The 17,646-nt window shown below is 57.3% G+C and overlaps 1 protein-coding gene across 1 annotated transcript in view; it reads left to right on the forward strand.

Moving 5' to 3' along the window:
* Nucleotides 1–17,323, forward strand: part of KRT7 (keratin 7) — a 47,367-nt gene extending 30,044 nt beyond the window's left edge. The window contains exons 5-12 of the mRNA XM_056119997.1: nt 924–1,135; nt 4,386–4,446; nt 5,343–5,438; nt 6,803–6,967; nt 8,787–8,912; nt 13,062–13,282; nt 16,866–16,900; nt 17,120–17,323. Of these exons, the coding sequence (XP_055975972.1) occupies nt 924–1,135; nt 4,386–4,446; nt 5,343–5,438; nt 6,803–6,967; nt 8,787–8,912; nt 13,062–13,282; nt 16,866–16,900; nt 17,120–17,271 (1,068 nt within the window). The 3' untranslated portion in view covers nt 17,272–17,323. The remainder of the gene's footprint in view (nt 1–923; nt 1,136–4,385; nt 4,447–5,342; nt 5,439–6,802; nt 6,968–8,786; nt 8,913–13,061; nt 13,283–16,865; nt 16,901–17,119) is intronic.
* Nucleotides 17,324–17,646: the final 323 nt, after the last annotated feature.

The raw sequence follows: 17,646 nt of genomic DNA on the forward strand, positions 1-17,646 counted from the left end.
GCCGGCCAGCAGCGCGCTCTCTCGAGACCCCTTTCCCTTTCCAGTGCGGAGGTGGGGACATGCCCTTCCTTTCCCTGTGCCGGGCCGTGCCTGCCTGACCACCCCACCTTCTAGGACAGGAGGCGCTCAGTGCCCTTTGCCCGGCAGGGTTCCGAAGGGTCCGGGAAGGGGCTTTGGAGACTTTTCTGGGTCCCACTTGTGAGTCCCACAGTGGGTGGGGGTGTGGGTGGGAAATGGGAGCAGCTGCTAGTTTGTTTGTGTGTGTGTTTTTTTTTTCTGGGGACCCAGGGAGCTGAATACCCAGCCCATCCTTCAGGCCGGGCCTCCTCCCTCAGACTAGACCAGATCACTCTCTGCCTTCCTCTGTGCTTCCCTGTCCTGAGCTCCCTGTCCCTTTTCAGGGTTGGTTGGGGCCCCCCCACCCCCCAGGTACCCCCAGGCAGAGGTCCTCTCCTGCTGCTTGAGCCTCTGGCTTGGTGGAGGGGTTGTGGTTAACCCGCCCCCCGCCAAACCTTCCTATACTCAGTGCTCTCGGGGCAGACAACATAGCAGGTGCTCACTGAGCACTGATTGCGGAGCTCAGAGGTCCAGTGTGAAGGGAGGGGCCAGGTCATTCTGGTACAGACCGGAAGAGGCAACCCTGGCGGGCTGGGGGTGGAGGTGTGCGCCCAGGGGAAGGAGGCCTGAAGCACAAGCCCAGGATCCGGGGGCATGAGCCAGGCAGCCCGCAGACCTGAGTTGAGGGCCAGAGTCTTGGGGAGAGGCTTCTGGGCTGGGCTTCCCAGGGGTGCGAAGGGGACTGGAGGGGCAGGGCCTACGGGATGGGGGCGGAGAGGCTTCCTGGGGCTTCCCAGGGCCGGGGTGGTGGGATGGAGTAACGGGCAGCGTCTGGCCCGGCGGTCTCCAGCTGCCCTCCCTTCTAGGTGCGGTTTCTGGAGCAGCAGAACAAGCTGCTGGAGACGAAGTGGGCACTGCTGCAGGAGCAGAAGGGCACCCAGAGCAGTAACCTGCCCGGCCTCTTTGAGGCGCACATCGCCAGCCTGCGGAGGCAGCTGGAGGGGCTGCATGCCGAGGGGGGCCACCTGGAGGTGGAGCTGCACACGGTGCAGGGCGTGGTGGAGGACTTCAAGAACAAGTACCGTCACCCCTCGCTCCCCGTCAACCCCCCTCTCTGCCATCCCCCACCTCTCCTGGCCTGTGTCCCCCGGAGGTCACCTCGCCCTCCTCCCCCGCTGGGCCTGGGCTCTGGGGGTAGACACAAGAGCTCCCCAAAGGGAAGGTCATGACTAACCTGACCCCCTGCTGGCCTTTTCCCTGCCTGTCTCTGTGGGTTGTTTCAAGCCATTCTGGTCTTTCTCCTGTCTTCATCCCCGTGAGCTGCTCCTGCCAGCCCGCCCTGCCCCTGTGTTCTTGGGGTGCTGACCAAGACTCCAGGAAAGGGTCGGGCTTCAGGTCTGCTCTGACAGGTGCGCTCCAGATCTTGTAGGACCCGCACAGATCATTCTAGAATGAGGGCATTTTGTTCAGCTCGGGGGTTCCGAGTGAGGAGAGGCTCAGGTTCTTCTTTTTTTTAAGCATTTCATTTATTTATTTTTTAATTTTTAATTTTTTTCTTCTTGGGTCACACCCAGCGATGCTCAGGGGTTACTCCTGGTTCCGCACTCAGGAATTACTCCCGGTGGTGCTTGGGGGACCATATGGGATGCTGGGAATCGAACCCAGGTTGGCCGCATGCAAGGCAAGCGCCCTACCCGCTGTGCTATCACTCCAGCCCCAGTATTTTATTTATTTTTAATGAAATCATTGTGAGATACAGTTTCAAAGGTTTCATGTTTGAGTTTCAGTTATGCAATGATCGTACACCCACCCCTCCACCGGTGTACATTCTCCACCACCAGTGTCCCCAGTATCCCTCCCCTGCCCCGTCCCACCCTCCCCCCTGCCTCTATGGAAGGCAATTCCCTTCTTCTATTTATTTATTTATTTTTCTTTTTGGGTCACACCCGGCGATGCCCAGGGGTTACTCCTGGCTCTGCACTCAGGAATCACCCCTGGCGGTGCTCAGGGGATCATATGGGACTCTGGGAACTGAACCCGGGTTGGCTGCGTGCAAGGCAAACGCCCTACCCGCTGTGCTATTGCTCCAGCCCCGGAAATTCCCTTCTTACTCTCCTTTTGGGCATTATGATTTGTAGTACAGACACCGAGAGGCCATCGCGTTTGGTCCCTTATCTGCTTTCAGCCCACCGCTCCCGTCCCGAGCGATCCCTCCAACCATCATTGGCCTGGTGGTTCCTTCTCTACCTGCCTTCTGCCCCAGTTCATGAGGCAGCTTCCAGCCCTGGGAGGCGCAGGATCTTGACTGTTCCTGGGAGAAGTAGGACAGGGGTTTGGGGTGTCCGACCCCCAGGAGGAGCCCTGGAAAGCAGCTGTTGGGGCAGGGCCCCAGAAGGAGGCTGGGAGTGGGGCCAGGGAGGGGCACAGGAAGTGGCCGGGAGATCTTTGAAGCGCCCTGGTGCCCTTTTCCTCATCAAATAGGAACAGGAGCCTGAGGCCTGGGCCTGGCTCCATGTGGCATTCCTGCCCAGCGGGCACTGTGGGGAGGAGCCGGGCTGTGCCTCGCATGTATGACTAACCCAGGGCCCAGCTCTGACCAGGAGGCAGAGCAAACAAAGGCCTCGGCAGAGGGGCCCCTGTTCCCGGGGCAACAGTCAAAAGGATTAATCCACAACAGGTGGAAGCTGCGGTTGCTGGGTAGGAAAGCCTGTTGCTATGGGTGCCAGAGAGTGTGTGTCAGTGTGTTCGTCTGTGTGCCTGTGTGTCTGCGTGTGTGTGTCTGTGTGTGTGTCTGTATGTCTGTGTGTCTGTATGTGTCTGTATCTGTGTGTGTGTCTCTGTGTGTGTGTCTGTGTGTGTGTCTGTATGTCTGTGTATCTGCATGTGTCTGTGTGTATCTGTGTGTGACTGTGTGTCTGTGTGTGTGTCTGTGTGTCTCTGTGTGTCTCTGTGTGTGTGTCTGTGTGTCTGTGTCTGTATCTGTATGTGTGTGTCTGTGTGTGTCTGTGTCTGTATCTGTGTGTGTCTGTGTTTATGTGTGTGTCTGTGTGTGTATGTATGTCTGTGTATCTGTATGTGTCTGTGTGTATCTGTGTGTGACTGTGCGTCTGTGTGTCTCTGTGCGTCTCTGTGTGTGTCTGTGTGTCTGTATCTGTGTGTGTGTATCTCTGTGTGTGTGTCTGTATCTCTGTGTATCTGTCTGTGTGTCTGTGTCTATGTGTGTATCTGTGCGTGTGCATGTGTGTGTGTGTGTGTGTGTGTGTGTGCGTGCCTAAACTCCTTAACCTGAAACCCTCCCGCCCTTCCCTGGGAGCCAGCCCTGAGCTGGGGCCGAAGGGGCAGAGCTCGGGGTTCAGTGCCCAGCAAGCTCCCCGCTATCCCTCCGCAGCCCCCAGGCCCAGCTGATGGCCAGGCAGCCCCTCCGGTCTTTCCAGAACTCTTCAAGGGGACCCGTAGGAGCCCAGGCTCTTTGACCGGCCCTGGCCGTGGGCCCCCGGGCTCCCCAGCGGATTGGCTCTGCTTGCTCCTGCTGCACCCTGCAGCTCTCAGCGCTGCTGAGCTCCTGTTCTGACACAGTTTTTGTGTCTCCAGATAAAAACAAAACAAAATGGGATTTTCCCCTGCCCTGTGCCCAGCTTTGCTGGTGCCTTCTATGGGGACAGGACAGGGAGGGCAGCTGTGGTCGATGAGGTGGCGCTCGACCCCTGGCTTTCAGCCATCATCCTAGGACCCGTGCTGGTCAGCCGTGGTCAGCAGGTGCCAGTGCAGGTTAGACCATCTTGTTGGGCCCTGGTTCCTTTGCACCCGCTTTCTGTGTCTACTCGCAGGCAGTGGGCCAGAGTATGGGTAAGGCTTGGGCAGTCCACAGCCAGGCTTCAGGTCTGGCCAGAGTTCTCTGCCATCCTGGTGATTCCACGGACAGAGGCTGTGCGGGGGATTAGAATCCCGAGTCTTTCATAGGACGCACACACCAGCGCTGGTGCCCCCCGGGAGGGTTCCCACGGTTCTGATTTCTAGCTCCTGGTACATATGGCCTTTCTCCTTTAATCGTGTCTATGCATGCCTCCTGCTTCCCTTCCTCCCACTCAAGTGGGAGGTTTTGGGGGAGTTGGGGTCGGCTACACTGCGAGTCCTAGGAATGGGCAGAGGGAAAGGCATGGCGATTTCGTTTTCTGCTTGACACCCCGGAGAATCACCGGGGTGGGGGTCGGGAGTGAAGGTGATGTGGAGTAGGTTAGCACAGTTAGACATGAAGCGGGGTTCAGTGCCCAGCAAGCTCCCTGCTTGCTGTTAAAACTCTGTTAATCCCGCCCTGCCTGGTACTTCAGGTACGAAGATGAAGTCAACCACCGCGCAGCTGCTGAGAATGAGTTTGTGGTGCTGAAGAAGGTGAGAGTCCAGCAGGGTGGGGAGTGATGGCTGAAAACACCCAGGGCCAGGGATCACATGGCAGCCACCGGTGGGGGGAGGCAGGAGGGGGGCAAAGTCTGGCACATTCCTCCAGATTCGAGGGCTCAGGGCAGCCTCAAGTGGACAGGATGGGCTGAGTGAGCTCCCCAGCCTTGGAGATGTGCAGGCTGAGGGTGGGAGGCCTTGGTTTGGAGGGTTTGATTTAGGATGCATTTACAATTCGGGTGCAACATGCTCTCACCTCATTTTTCTGGGTCCAGCCACAGAAATGCAATGTGGAGGGAGTGGGCGCCAGGGATTCTGGGAGGAGTGCAAGCGGGTCTTCCTCAGAGGTGTTGAGCCTCAGGAGGGAATGAGTGAAGCATCAGGAGAAACATCTGTCAGGATCTGCGGTATCCGCCAAGGCTCTTCTGTTTTAGTACTAGCCAAGCTCCGCTTTCAGCTTCCAGGACTGAGATTTCCCCTATCTCAAATAGCGGTTTCTGGCATTGGAGTGATTTTATGTTTCCCTGTTTGGTGCGAATTTATTGTTCACAGAGATGAGGAGACTCTCTCGAGGTCACATTGCCCACAGTGGCAGGAACAACCATCCCAGACTTTAGGAACTGGCCAAACACTGGCTTTTGGGGGAGTTGGGGTCAGGCTATTCTGGACTATGGTGCTGGCCCTCCTGTGGTCCTGGGATGCATGGAAAGGCCATCAAGTCATCAGCCTGGCCAGGGTTGGTAGAGAAAACTTCCTGTGTGGGCCTGCCAGGGAGCATGGAGAATCATGCTTCTGGGAAATCCAGGGAACTGGGTCCTGTGGGTTGGCTAACTTCTGAATAATGAGGACAAGTTTCTCTATCTCTTCTTGCATTCCTACTTTCTTCCCAGGATGTGGACACTGCCTACATCAACAAGATGGAGTTGGAGGCTAAGGTGGAAGCCCTGAACGATGAGATCAACTTCTTGAAGACTCTCTATGAGACGGTGAGGACCTTGGGGGTGGAGGACATAACATATCCTACGTACTCTGACCAAGGCCAACTGGTCTACCCGCTACTTCTGGCTAAGTCTCTGTGTGTGTGTGTGTGTACGCATCTATATATGTGGTTGGTTCTGTTCTTTTCTTGATCCTCTTGGGACCCAGGACTGGCCTTCTGGAGATGTGGGATAACCATTTGTCATGAGGGAGGATGGGGAGGATCTGAATGGAACCAAAATAGTGTTGAGGGATCCTGAGCTAGGCAAGACTGGTATGACAGGAGCGTAGAGATAAGAGTGCCCGTGGGTCCTTTACAGAGGGATCGAGGGTCAGTCACCCTTTTGGTGGATACATGCTCCTCACATCTCCTTTCATGCCTGGGCTCCAAGCTCCTTTCCCTCCCAGGATTCCAACACCTCTCCCCTCTCCTCAGTGCAGTCTCAGGCCTGAGGCAGAAGATGGGATAGCCCAGCCTCTGACAAGGCTGGTTCAGGACATCATGGAGACATCTCCGCTTTCTTCAGTCTAGTCTTTGCCTGTCACGTGGCTCTTAGAACCAATATATGGTTATATAATTGTGTTATGCCTGTTTATAGAATTATTTTCCTCTCGTTACAAAAGGAACACACACTTATTGCGAACTATCCAGATCATAAAACGTAAATTTGAAAATTACTCAACTATACCTACTCATCATCTTTGTATCTGCTTTTCCCTACGTAAATAGACTCCTGTATTTATATGCATATATATTTGTGTGTGTGAAGCAAGACAATTTTTACTGGAAGAAGTTGACTTAGAAAGATGTGAGGGGAAGGAGGAATGCATGTTTAAGAGGGAATGTGAGCATCTCCAGATGGGAAAAAAAAAGCAGAAGGAGAGAGATATGTGTTCAAGCGAGCATGGCCTAGAAAGAGCAAGACTAAATACATATTTTAATTAAAATAGGATCCCCATGCAACAGTGCACCATGGATACGTTTCCCGACTCTCAGGACAGCAGAGTACTGCTTCGGGGTGGGGTCTGCCTGGTTTTCCCCGCCTCTGTCAACCCCCTTTACAGGAGTACTTATGCTCCAGAACAACCCCCCCCTCCCGCTCCACAGCCGGGAGCCCCCACTATGAACCATTATCTCTTTCCCTTGTCACCCTGTCAGATTCTCACTTGGAAAGTGGCTCAGGGGTTGGGGGTGGGGGCAGGTGTGCAGAACTGCTTAACGGGTGCTGGCCTGCACCCCTCACTGGCTGTGACTCAGGCCTGCTCCAGCCTCTTCTTCTTCTTCTTCTTGCTGTCCTCGTGCGTGGGGAAACCCGGAGGAATTGTGGGACAGGGATGTCCTAAGCCCTGACTTGCTATCTGGTTCGTACAGGAGTTGGCCGAGATGCAGTCCCAGATCTCGGAAACGTCTGTGGTCCTGTCCATGGACAACAACCGCTCCCTGGACCTGGACGGCATCATCGCCGAGGTCAAGGCCCACTATGAGGACATCGCCAACCGCAGCCGGGCTGAGGTTGAGACCATGTACCAGACAAAGGTGTGTGGGGCCGGAGTTCTCCGGAGAGAGTGCTCAGCAGGGCGGTTGCTTCCCTTGCTTCTTCGCTATCTCGAGCTCTCAGTGTCTGGAATCCACTGTTCTGGGAGGTCCTGGTGGGTGAGTCAGTGGCACTCTGCTTCCAGGGAAGACAGGAGTGAAGCCCTGGGGGAGAGCACAGCCTGATGGGAAGCAGAGAAAGGAAAAAGGAAAAGGCACAGACTAGTAGTACTGATAGTACTAGTAGTCCTAGTAGTACTGATAGTACCAGATTGGCCAGCACTCACAGCACTGGGCTAGGTTTACCCCTGGTGACTGATTTAACCCTTAGAGCAGCCCTCATAGATAGTACTGTTATTCTCACTTTACAAATCGTGAAACTGAGGCACAGAGAGGTTAAGTAATTTGTCCTAGGCCACATAGTTAAGTAGATGGAAGAGCAGGGACTAGCTCCTGGATCTTAGAGTTTTTTTTTTTTTTAATAAAATAAAATTTAATGTAATATACTTTAGACTCCAGAGTTGAAAATGTATATATGTAAATGAGAATAGGCATTTTATTATATTGTATTAAATGTTTCAATTTTCTCGTTTACATAAGTCAAATCATAGAGCATTCACAAATTGGCTCTTACTGATTTCTTTTCTTTTTTTTTTTAATTTTTATTAGCATTGCATGTACTCAGGGAGACAGGACAACTGAGGTACTGAGGGAGGCTGGGGCAGGTAGCAGAGGGTGTACCTTTCTTTCTCTCTCTTTTTCTTTCTTTCTCTAGATCTTTCTGTCTTTTCTTCCCTTTCTTTCCTTCCATCCTTTCATCATTTCTTCCCCTTCCTTTCATCCTTTCTTATCTTTCTTTCCCTTCCTTCCTTCCTTCCTTCCTTCCTTCTTTCTTTCTTTTCTTTCTTCTTTCTTCCTTTCTTTCTTTTCTCTTTTTTCTTTCCCTCCATCCTTCCCTCCCTCTTTCCTTCCTTCCTTCCTTCCTTCCTTCCTTCCTTCCTTCCTTCCTTCCTTCTTTTTTTTCCTTTCCCTTCTTCCCTCCCTCCCTCCCTTCCTCTCCCTCCTTCCCTCTCTTCCTCTCCTCCCTCCCTCCCTCCCTCCCTCCCTCCCTCCCTCCCTCCCTCCCTCCCTTCCTTCCTTCCTTCCTTCCTTCCTTCCTTCCTTCCTTCCTACCCTCCTTCTTGCATTCCTCCCCGTCCTCGTGGGCCATACTCAGGGCTGACTCCTGGCTTTGTGCTCATGGATCACTCCTGGCAGTGTTCGGGGACCAAATGGGGCGCTGGGGATCAAACCCTGGCTGAATGCATGCAAGGAAAACACCAAACCCGGTGTACTAGCTCTTGGGTGCCAGAGAGGCATTTCAAAATTCAGAGCCAGGGAGTCAGCATGCCCTGGGTTAGACACACCAGCCAGGGAAGCTGGGTTCATGCCCTCCTCTTCCTTTGATCTGTGTCCTGGCCGGCAGTTTCCTAGTCTGGCTCTCACTCATCTGTGAAGTGGGCGGTTCATTGAGGAGGGTGCTTAGCAGTGAGAAGCTCAGACTCCCAGGGCATCCCTGGCACCGGGACTGACAGGAATGGGAAGAACTCCCTAGTCGCTGCAGGGGGGTCTTGGAACACATCCTTGTCCTCCCTGCTCTTCTAGGGAGGAATCTGCCCCACCCACTGCTCACAGTGGGCCCCTCCTGGCACCGGGTGAGGACTGCTGGGCATCGGCTCTGTCTCCCCGGCATACTGCCAGGAGGGATGGGCGCTAAGGACCTGGGCCTTCCTTGCTTGGGGTGGGGCGCGTCACTGTAACGGCCGCCCCTGCTGTACTCCAGCTGGAGACCCTCCAGGCGCAGGCTGGCAAGCACGGGGAAGACCTGCGCAACACCCGGAATGAGATTGCCGAGATGAACCGCGCCATCCAGAGGCTGCAGTCTGAGATCGACAACGTCAAGAACCAGGTGGGACCAGTGTTCCGCCCGTCTCCACCCTGCTCCACCCTGTGCTCGGCCTCGTCTCCGCCCTCCCTGCCCAGGCTCCACCCTCCCCTGCCCTGGCCCCGCCCTCCCTGCCCAGGCTCCTCCCTGCCCTGTCCAGGCTCCACCCTCCCCTGCCCTGGCCCCGCCCCCCCTGCCCAGGCTCCTCCCTGCCCTGTCCAGGCTCCACCCTCCCCTGCCTTGGCCCCGCCCTCCCCTGCCCTGGCTCCGCCCTCCCTGCCCAGGCTCCTCCCTGCCCTGTCCAGGCTCCACCCTCCCCTGCCTTGGCCCCGCCCTCCCCTGCCCTGGCTCCGCCCTCCCTGCCCAGGCTCCTCCCTGCCCTGTCCAGGCTCCACCCTCCCCTGCCTTGGCCCCGCCCTCCCCTGCCTTGGCTCCGCCCTCCCCTGTCCTGGCTCCGCCCTCCCCTGCTCTGGCTCCTCCCTGCCCTGTCCAGGCTCCGCCCTCCCTGCCTTGGCCCCGCCCTCCCCTGTCCTGGCTCCGCCCTCCCTGCCCTGGCCCCTCCCTGCCCTGTCCAGGCTCCGCCCTCTCCTGTCCTGGCTCCGCCCTCTCCATCCTGGCTCCTCCCTGCACTGCCCAGGCTCCATCCACCCCTGCTGAGCCTCTGACATCCCCTTCCCTGACTCCGCAGTGCCCCCACCTGGTACCCGCCGTCCTCCCGCAGCACCTCTCCCCCCCCAGGCTCCTCCCTCTCCGTCCTGGCCCAGGCTCCGCCCTCCCCTCCCAGGCTCCGCCCACCCCTGCCCAGGCTCCGCTATGCTCTGTCCAGGCTTTGCCCTCCCTGCCCTGTCTCCGCCCTCCCCTGTCCGCCTCTGCCCTCCCCCGCCCTGCCCTGCCCAGGCTCCGCCCTCCCTGTTCTGGCTCCTCCTGCCCAGGCTCTGCCCTCCCCTGCCCAGGCTCTGCCCTCCGTGTCCTGGCTCCTCCCTGCCCTACCCAGGCTCCACCCACCCCTGCTCAGCCTCTGACGTCCCCTTGCCTGACTCCCTTGTGCCCTGACCTGGTACCCGCCATCCCGCCACAGCACCCCATCCCTCCCCAGACCCCCCCCTCTCCCGCCTGGCCCAGGCTCTGGTCCGCTCTGTGGTCTGGCGAAGGGCGGCCCTCTGAGGCCAAGCTCCGAGTGAGGAGCAGGAGGTTGGGGCTGAGGGGTCCGCTCTGCCTCCCCTCTCTCCCAGCGCACCCACCCCAGCCCCTGCCCCACAATCTGCTCAGCTCAAGTCTCTTCTCAGCCCACTTGGGAGGTTTCCAGGATGGAAAGTTCTGGGCCTGGTCCCGGCTCAGGCAGAAGGGAGGATCGGTTCCGAGCATTTGCCGTGCCCCCAGCTTTGGTGCAGTGTGGAGCTTAGCGCGGGGGACAGAGCGGCAGGGGCCTCTGCATACCTCACCCATGGCCCCCTTCTCTTGGTGCCCTGCCTCGTGTGCTCTGGCCACAGTGGCCTGCTCCCCACCCTCTGCGCGCCGTGCATTTGACATGCTTCAGGGCCTGCACACGCTGATGGCTCCCCTGGAATGCAGTTCTCCCAGCTTTGCCAGTGCTGCCCCTTCCTCAGTGCTGGGGCCTGGACAAGGCCCCCCCCGCCCAAGAGATACCCTCCTCCCCTCCCCACCCCGGCACAGCCATCACCAGCCGTGGCTGAAGCTGCCTGAAGCACCTGTCCGAGTTGGAACTTTTCTGTCTTGTTAAACAAGGTCTTGACTGGCCCCATCTCCCTTGGAATATGAAAAAAGGACCGGGAGAGCAGGGATCTGTCTGGCGGGTTCACTGCACCCCTCTTTCCAGCACGGTGGCCGAATCAGGGCAGGAGAATGTGCTTCCGGAGGGTCCCCAAGCTTTGACTGGGAAGTGGGGAGCAGGTGTGACTGCAGTGGGGAGGGAGGGAGGGACGTTCTCAGGCAGGAAGTTCATTTTCAGATGAGCAGAGGGCTGAAATGTGGGGAGGCTTACCCAGCACCTGTCCCCCCCCCCCCCCAAGCCCCGCAGGCCTGTTGGGGCTGTCGTGGTGGCTGCCTCTGGCCCCAGCGAAGATGCATGAGTCACCTGTGGAGCGAGTGGCTTGCATGCAGTCGAGGAGGCCCGGAGGAGTGACTGGAAGGGCAGTTCTCGCCCTGCAGTTTCCCCAGGTCCTACAGAGCAGGCTCAGAGCTGGGCGCTGCTGCCGTGGAGGGACCCAGAGGCAGTGTATGGCCAAGGGGCCACCAGTGGGCCAGTGTGGCCAGTGGATGAGTGTCTAAGTCGAAGTCACCATCCGCGGTGACGGGAGTTCCTGGTGCGTTCCGGGCCGCTAGATGTTCCCCAGCTGGCCAGCCAGGGATGAGGAAGGGGTTACAGACACAGCACCAGACCATGATTCGAGTCCACAGACCAGATACAGGGGAGAGCAGCCGCTCGGGAGCGAGGGGACAGTGATATGCTGGGAAATAAGGCCGGGAAAGTGTCGCACAAAGGAGAAGCTTAACACCAGCACAGAGAATTGTGGGAGAGGCTGGAGCCATAGCACAGGGAGGGCGTTTGCCTTGCATGTGGCCAACCCGGGTTCGAATCCCAGCATCTCATATGGTCCCCTGAGCACTGCCAGGAGTAATTTCTGAGTGCTGAGCCAGGAGGAACCCCTGAGCATTGCCGGGTGTGACCCCCTCCCCCCCAATAAAAAGAAAAAGAATTGTGGGGATCCGTGGGGAATTGCAGAGCCATGGCAGCGCTGCAATGGGCGAGGCCAAAGGGTGGCAGGGAACTCAGTTAATGTGACCGCCTAGCAAGGGGCACAGACCTGAGGCTTAACTCTCGTAACAGAGGAGCACTGTAGCATTGTAGCACGGTCCTCCCGTTGTTCATCGATTTGCTCGAGCGGGCACCAGTAACGCTCCGTTGTGAGACTTGTTATTGTGTTTGGCATATCGAATACGCCACGGGGAGCTTGCCAGGCTTAGCCGTGCGGGTGAGATACTCTCGGTAGCTTGCCGGGCTCTTCTAGAGGGGTGGAGGAATCGAACCCGGGTTGGGTGAGTTGGCCGCGTGCAAGGCAAACGCCCTACCCGCTGTGCTACAGCCCAGTAGAGGAGCAATGATCACAGATTATGGGACTGTCCTCTACCTCTGCTTCAAGGAGAAACCCCGGAGGTCTGGTCCACAGGGCGGCCTTGTACAGATGGCTCGGGTGCCGGGCCAGAGGGGCATCCAACAGATGAGGGTCAAAGAGAGCTTCTCGGAGGGAGAGGGGTGAAGGCAGTGGGCACAAGAGCAGGGAGGAGGGAGAGCAGAGACAGCTTAGTGAGAAGGAGGGAGACGGGGAGGGCCCCGGCAGCATCCCTGCCTGACAAGAGGGTCCCTGGACCAAACTAGCTCCTGGCAGTGGGTGCAGGTGGGGCCCCAGCTGAGGGAATTCTCCAGCAGGGCAGAAAGTCAACGCATTCGAGCTGAAGGGTGACATCTCCCTGCTCTGGCTTCTGGGTTTGTAACTGGCTCCTACAGAGACGGGAGTTTGGGGTTGTAACCTGCCTGGTATTTGGAGATGCAAACCAGAATCTCAGCGTCTTGGAACTCCTCAGCTAGATGCTGAGAGATGGCCTTTATAAACCAGAATAGCCTTTGTTAATAATAGTAATCACCGCAGAATTTATATGCCCTTAGTGTATGCCAGACATTGTGCCAAGGACTTGGGTATTACCTCATTGACCTCACGTTACCCTCTTTGCAACAGTGCTGGGAGGTAGACACCGTGATCTCTTTTCTGTTGTAGAAAAGAGGAAACTTTGGCTTAGTTTGCAAGAGTTGATCACCACGAGGGCGATCGTGTCCCAGATAACCAGGGGTGGAACGCGGCCAAGCAGGCCGGAACTGGGACCTAGCAGAGGGCACCAAAACCCAGGGTTTGGATGCTGGCGTGTGCTGACATGTTGCGGTGCATGACACAGCAAGGCATGCATGTGCTCTGCCTCTGAGCCATCACTCCCGTGCTCTATCTCTGAACCATATCTGGCGAGCCCAGGGTTTGACCCCCAGGATTCCTGGGGGGTGCCTGGGGGTCCACCGTGAGCAAGAGGCCCAGTAGCACGGGAGACAGAAGAGCAGCGGCTGGGGAGAAGTGTCCCCTGCTCACTGCCCGCTCCTGCCCTCAGCGTGCCAAGCTGGAGGCCACCATTGCCGAGGCAGAGGAGCGCGGGGATCTGGCCCTTAAGGACGCCAGGAACAAGCAGGCCGAGCTGGAGGCCGCCCTGCAGAGGGCCAAGCAGGACCTGGCGCGGCAGCTGCGAGAGTACCAGGAGCTGATGAACGTCAAGCTGGGCCTGGACATCGAGATCGCCACCTACCGCAAGCTGCTGGAGGGCGAGGAGAGCCGGTGAGGGGCTGTTTGTGAGGCCCGGAGGGGCCTGGGGATGGGCCCCATCCATAAGCATCCCGTGAGTGTGTGTGTGTGTGTGTGTGTGCGCGCGCGCATGCGCGTGTGTATCTGTAGGGTACAGCTGGTGAGTTGACTTTCTAGAAGGAAATGCCTCAAGCTGGCAGGAAAGTGAAGGTGAAATAACAGAAACCCCTCAGGATCGTGGCCCTTCCTTAGCAGGGTCTCCTAATTTGACCCTCAGAATACATCCAGGCAAGCAAGTCAGGTATTGCTGACTTCCACACTGACACATGAAACTGGTCCGTTTAAAAATAAAATTTGGGGGGGGGGCTGGAGCGATAGCACAGCGGGTAGGGCGTTTGCCTTGCATGTGGCCGACCCGGGTTCGATTCCCAGCATCCCATAGGGTCCCCCAGCACCGCCAGGAGTGATTCCTGAGTGCAGAACCAGGAGTAACCCCTGAGCATCGCTGGGTGTGACCCAAAAAGCAAAAATAAAATAAAATAAAATATAAAAATAAAGGGCTGGAGCGATAGCACAGCGGTAGGGCGTTTGCCTTGCACACAGCCAACATGGCCGACCCGAGTTCGATTCCTCCGCCCCTCTTGGAGAGCCCGGCAAGTTACCAAGAGTATCTCGCCCACACGGCAGAGCCTGGCAAGCTCCCCGTGACGTATTCGATATGCCAGACACAGTAACAACAAATCTCCAATGGAGACGTTACTGGGCCTGCTCGAGCAAATCGACAAACAACGGGAGGGCCTTTACTTTTATCTTTATAAAAATAAAAATAAAATTTTTTGGCCACACCCAAAACAGTGATGCGGAAGGTTGCTTCCCCTTTGCACTTAGGAACTACTCCTGGTAGTGTTCGGGGAACCATATGGGATGCCAGGGTTCAAACCTCAGTCCCTGGTACTCTCCCACCAGTATCTCTCTGGCCCCCAAATTACAAGTTTAAAGTAGTTCAGTTTTGTTAACTGTGGGCCAGGGCCAGTGGTAGCCAAGCTTTTGTGATTTCTAGCCCAAGCATCTTCCATGACACTAGTCTGCTTCTTGTCACATGCTCTGTCCCAGGGGATCGTCTGCAGGTGGAGCGGAAGACCCATTTCCCTCTGTCCTCCAAGACATTTGCATCCTCATCTGCAGCTGGAGAGGAGGCTAGAACAGGCCAAGTGGTACAGGGAATTCTGTGCCCTGGAACTCACATCCGTGCAGTTGAGCCTTTGTTCTCCCCGTGGTGGCTGGTGGATTCAGTCAACAGACAAGGCGGTGGGGCTGTGGCCTGTGGGGAGCTTGGGGTCTGGAGAGAGCAAGAGGGGAAGGTTTAGAAACTAAACCTATTGCTTGCTGGAATCCAGCCACTGCGGACAGAGAGAGATAAATCTATGGGTGGTGCAAGATAGAGGTGTGTGTGTGTGTGTGTGTGTGTGTGTGTGTGTGTGTGTGTGTGTGTTGGGGGGCAGGGAGACAACATCTGAGAGGCGCTCAGCAACCAGAATGCAGACTGACCAAGAATGTGGGCTTCCCCGGGAGGCTGGGGAAAGGAGACTAGGCTGGACTGATGGAAGGGGAGGAATTGGAGAACAAGGGGGCAGTGCGTGGGAGCTGAGCCCGAGCGCTGGTGGTGACAGGGTGGGTGCTGGCGGCACACTGCAGAGGACAGGGAAGGCAGGAGGAGGCGAGGTCTCGGCCCTGCAGCAGGGCTCCTCCTTGTCAGCAGCCAGTCTTGGCCGGAAGGGAACAGGGAAGACTGTGCAGCTGATCTGGGGCTCAGGCCTGGCTGTCCCTGCTAAGCTGCCCCTTCACCAGGGATGTTGGGGCCCCATTTTTCGGGGAGAGCAAAGGGACCTGGCAGGGGCCTCTTTTTCCTTCCTGAGGTCAGAGCTGGAGGCTTGTGTTCTCTGGTCCTCTTTGTCCCTGGGGCAGCAGCTCCGTGATGGTGGGTGGCAGGTTGAGGGTGTCCATCTCCCCCTAGGATGAGGACGGACACCTCATTCCTACCTGTTACCCTGTGGGACCTTTCCACAGGGGCATGTCCAGACTGTGGTCCAGCAGTTCAGGCAATCCAGGAGACCTTATAAAAATACCAAGGTATAAGTTTAAAGTGGGCCAGAAGAAAGAATATTTTATTTAGGAGGAGAAAGGAGCAATCATACATTTGAGTCCCTTGCTTCTGAGCGTGAGAGGCTGCGTCAGATCCTTTTAAGGGTGTCACAGCTGCTGCTGTCGTTGGGCCTGTCCCTGCCCAGAGTTTCCACCTCGGCGCCTGGAAACTTCCTAGCACACCTGTCTTGCCCTTGGCCTTCCTGGGTTGGCGGCCACTGAGGCCTGCTGGACTCCCCTCTCCCCCTCCACCTAAGCCAGGTGTCCTCCCTCCTGATCCCCAAAGTAAACTCATCCCCAAGGCAAAGGGCTTGGTAACAACGGGCTGTGAGTCACAGAACTCCAGCTGTGTCTGTGGATTTTTAATTTCGAGTGTAGGACCTGTTTGGGGCCCACAGGCTCTTCCTGCTGACTCTCTCCTCTCCAGTGCGAGCCACGCTCACTCATTCAACAATTCTGACTATTTCCACACACATTACGTAGCGCTAGATCTGGAACCAGGACCCGGAGCTGCCGCAACCAGGAAGTTGCAGGCTGCTTGAAGGACAGGAGGACTGGGAGGCAGCCAAGGGTGTGAATAATCAGTCTCGTGGACTGAACCCAACACCCTCCCGTCCCCGTGCCCTGGCCAGTGGATTTTTTTTTTTTTGGTTTTGAGTCACACTTGATGATGCTCAGGGGTTACTCCTGGCTCTGCACTCAGGAATCACTCCTGGTGGTGCTTGGGCACACATGGGATGCCAGGGATCGAACCTTGGTGCAAGGTAAATACCCGACCCACTGTGCTATGGCTCTGGCCTTAGGTTAGTGAACTTCTGACTCTCACAGACCACCTGTGAGGTTGGTGTGGAGGGACCCCATGACTGGTGAGTGTCTGGAGGCTCTGAGGCGCTGCCCACAGTCCTGGAAGAAAATGGGAAGGTCCGAGACCTCCAGCCATCCCCTCCACTGACACCCGACTGTAGATCAATCGGGCCTCCAGCGCCCATTCATTCCAGCAGATCAGGTGGCTGAGGAGAGCTCTCAGAAGAGAGTCTGCGTTGGCCAGGTGCCAGGTGAAACATTTATTGAGCTTTACGAGTCGGGGGGAGGGGGCTCTTGTGCAGGAATCAGAAACACAGCAAAACTGAAAACAATTCCCAAGACTAATGTGTAAGCCGATATTAGAGTCTATTTTCAACAGAGACTCAGGGAGTCTGCGTGCTGTGGGTGACCTTGCAAGACCCTATGGACACCGAGCCCAGTGCTTGCATGGGGCCTCTGTCCCTGGGGAGCACTGTTGTGTGTGGCCAGGTGGTCCCTGCCTGCTTTGCCCACGCCATGGCTACGGCACCTCCACCCCCGCCCCCCCCCCCCCCCCCCCGCACACCCTGGTGGGAAGAGCCAAGGAAGAGCCTTCCTGCGCCTGGCTGGGGTGGCCGTCCTGGTCTGCAAGAGGGCCACACTCACTACCCGGTCTCTGCTTTGCCCTCAGGTTGGAAGGAGATGGAGCAGGTGCCATGAATATCTGTAAGTCTGGTGGCGCCCCTCCCCCATCCCTGTGCTGTCCAGGGTGGGCCAGGGCTTAGGAAGGGAGGCCACTGTGCCCAGGGCCACCCAGGGGTCTCCTTCAACAACCGGGCTGAGGGTGGCAAGGGGCATCTGTGGCTCAGCCTCCCCCGTACCCCACGCCCTTTGGGGAGCCCCTGGTGCCCCGTGCTGAGAAAGCTCTCCTCCTGTCTCTCTCAGCCGTCGTGAATTCCACCGGTGGCAGCAGGCTGACCTTTGGGGGCACCATGGGCAGCAATGCCCTGAACTTCTCCAGCAGCGGAGGTTCGGGGCCCTTCAAGTTGCCTTCCTTCAGGACTTCCTCTGCCTCTCGACGGAGTGCCCTCAACTGAACCCCAGCAGGGAGACCCACCCCTCCACACACAGTCACCCGCAACTCCCTTTCCCGCCTACACCTCCAGGCCCCAAGACCATGAGTCTGGAAAAGGATGTGAGGATGGTCCCCAATAAAACAGCCTCTGAGGTCTGGGAGAGACGTGCCTGGCGCCTGCCCTGCTGGCATCACTCTCATGGGCTGTGGCAGGGTGGGGGGCTGGGAGGGGGGCCTGGGTCTGTCCTGGCTCTGGGAGGTGCCCTGGAGGAGGGGGAGGTCTGTTTTGAGAATTGAGCTCCCACACGAGTCCTTCCAGTGCAGGCTGAGCCCTAGGAAGTCCTGCAGGCAGGCCTGGCTCCGGGGAAGCGGGCCGAGCCGTCTGCTGTCGGGGCCG

This window comes from Sorex fumeus, unplaced genomic scaffold (assembly GCF_029834395.1).
Source record: "Sorex fumeus unplaced genomic scaffold, SorFum_2.1 ptg000042l, whole genome shotgun sequence".
Lineage (NCBI taxonomy): Eukaryota > Metazoa > Chordata > Mammalia > Eulipotyphla > Soricidae > Sorex > Sorex fumeus.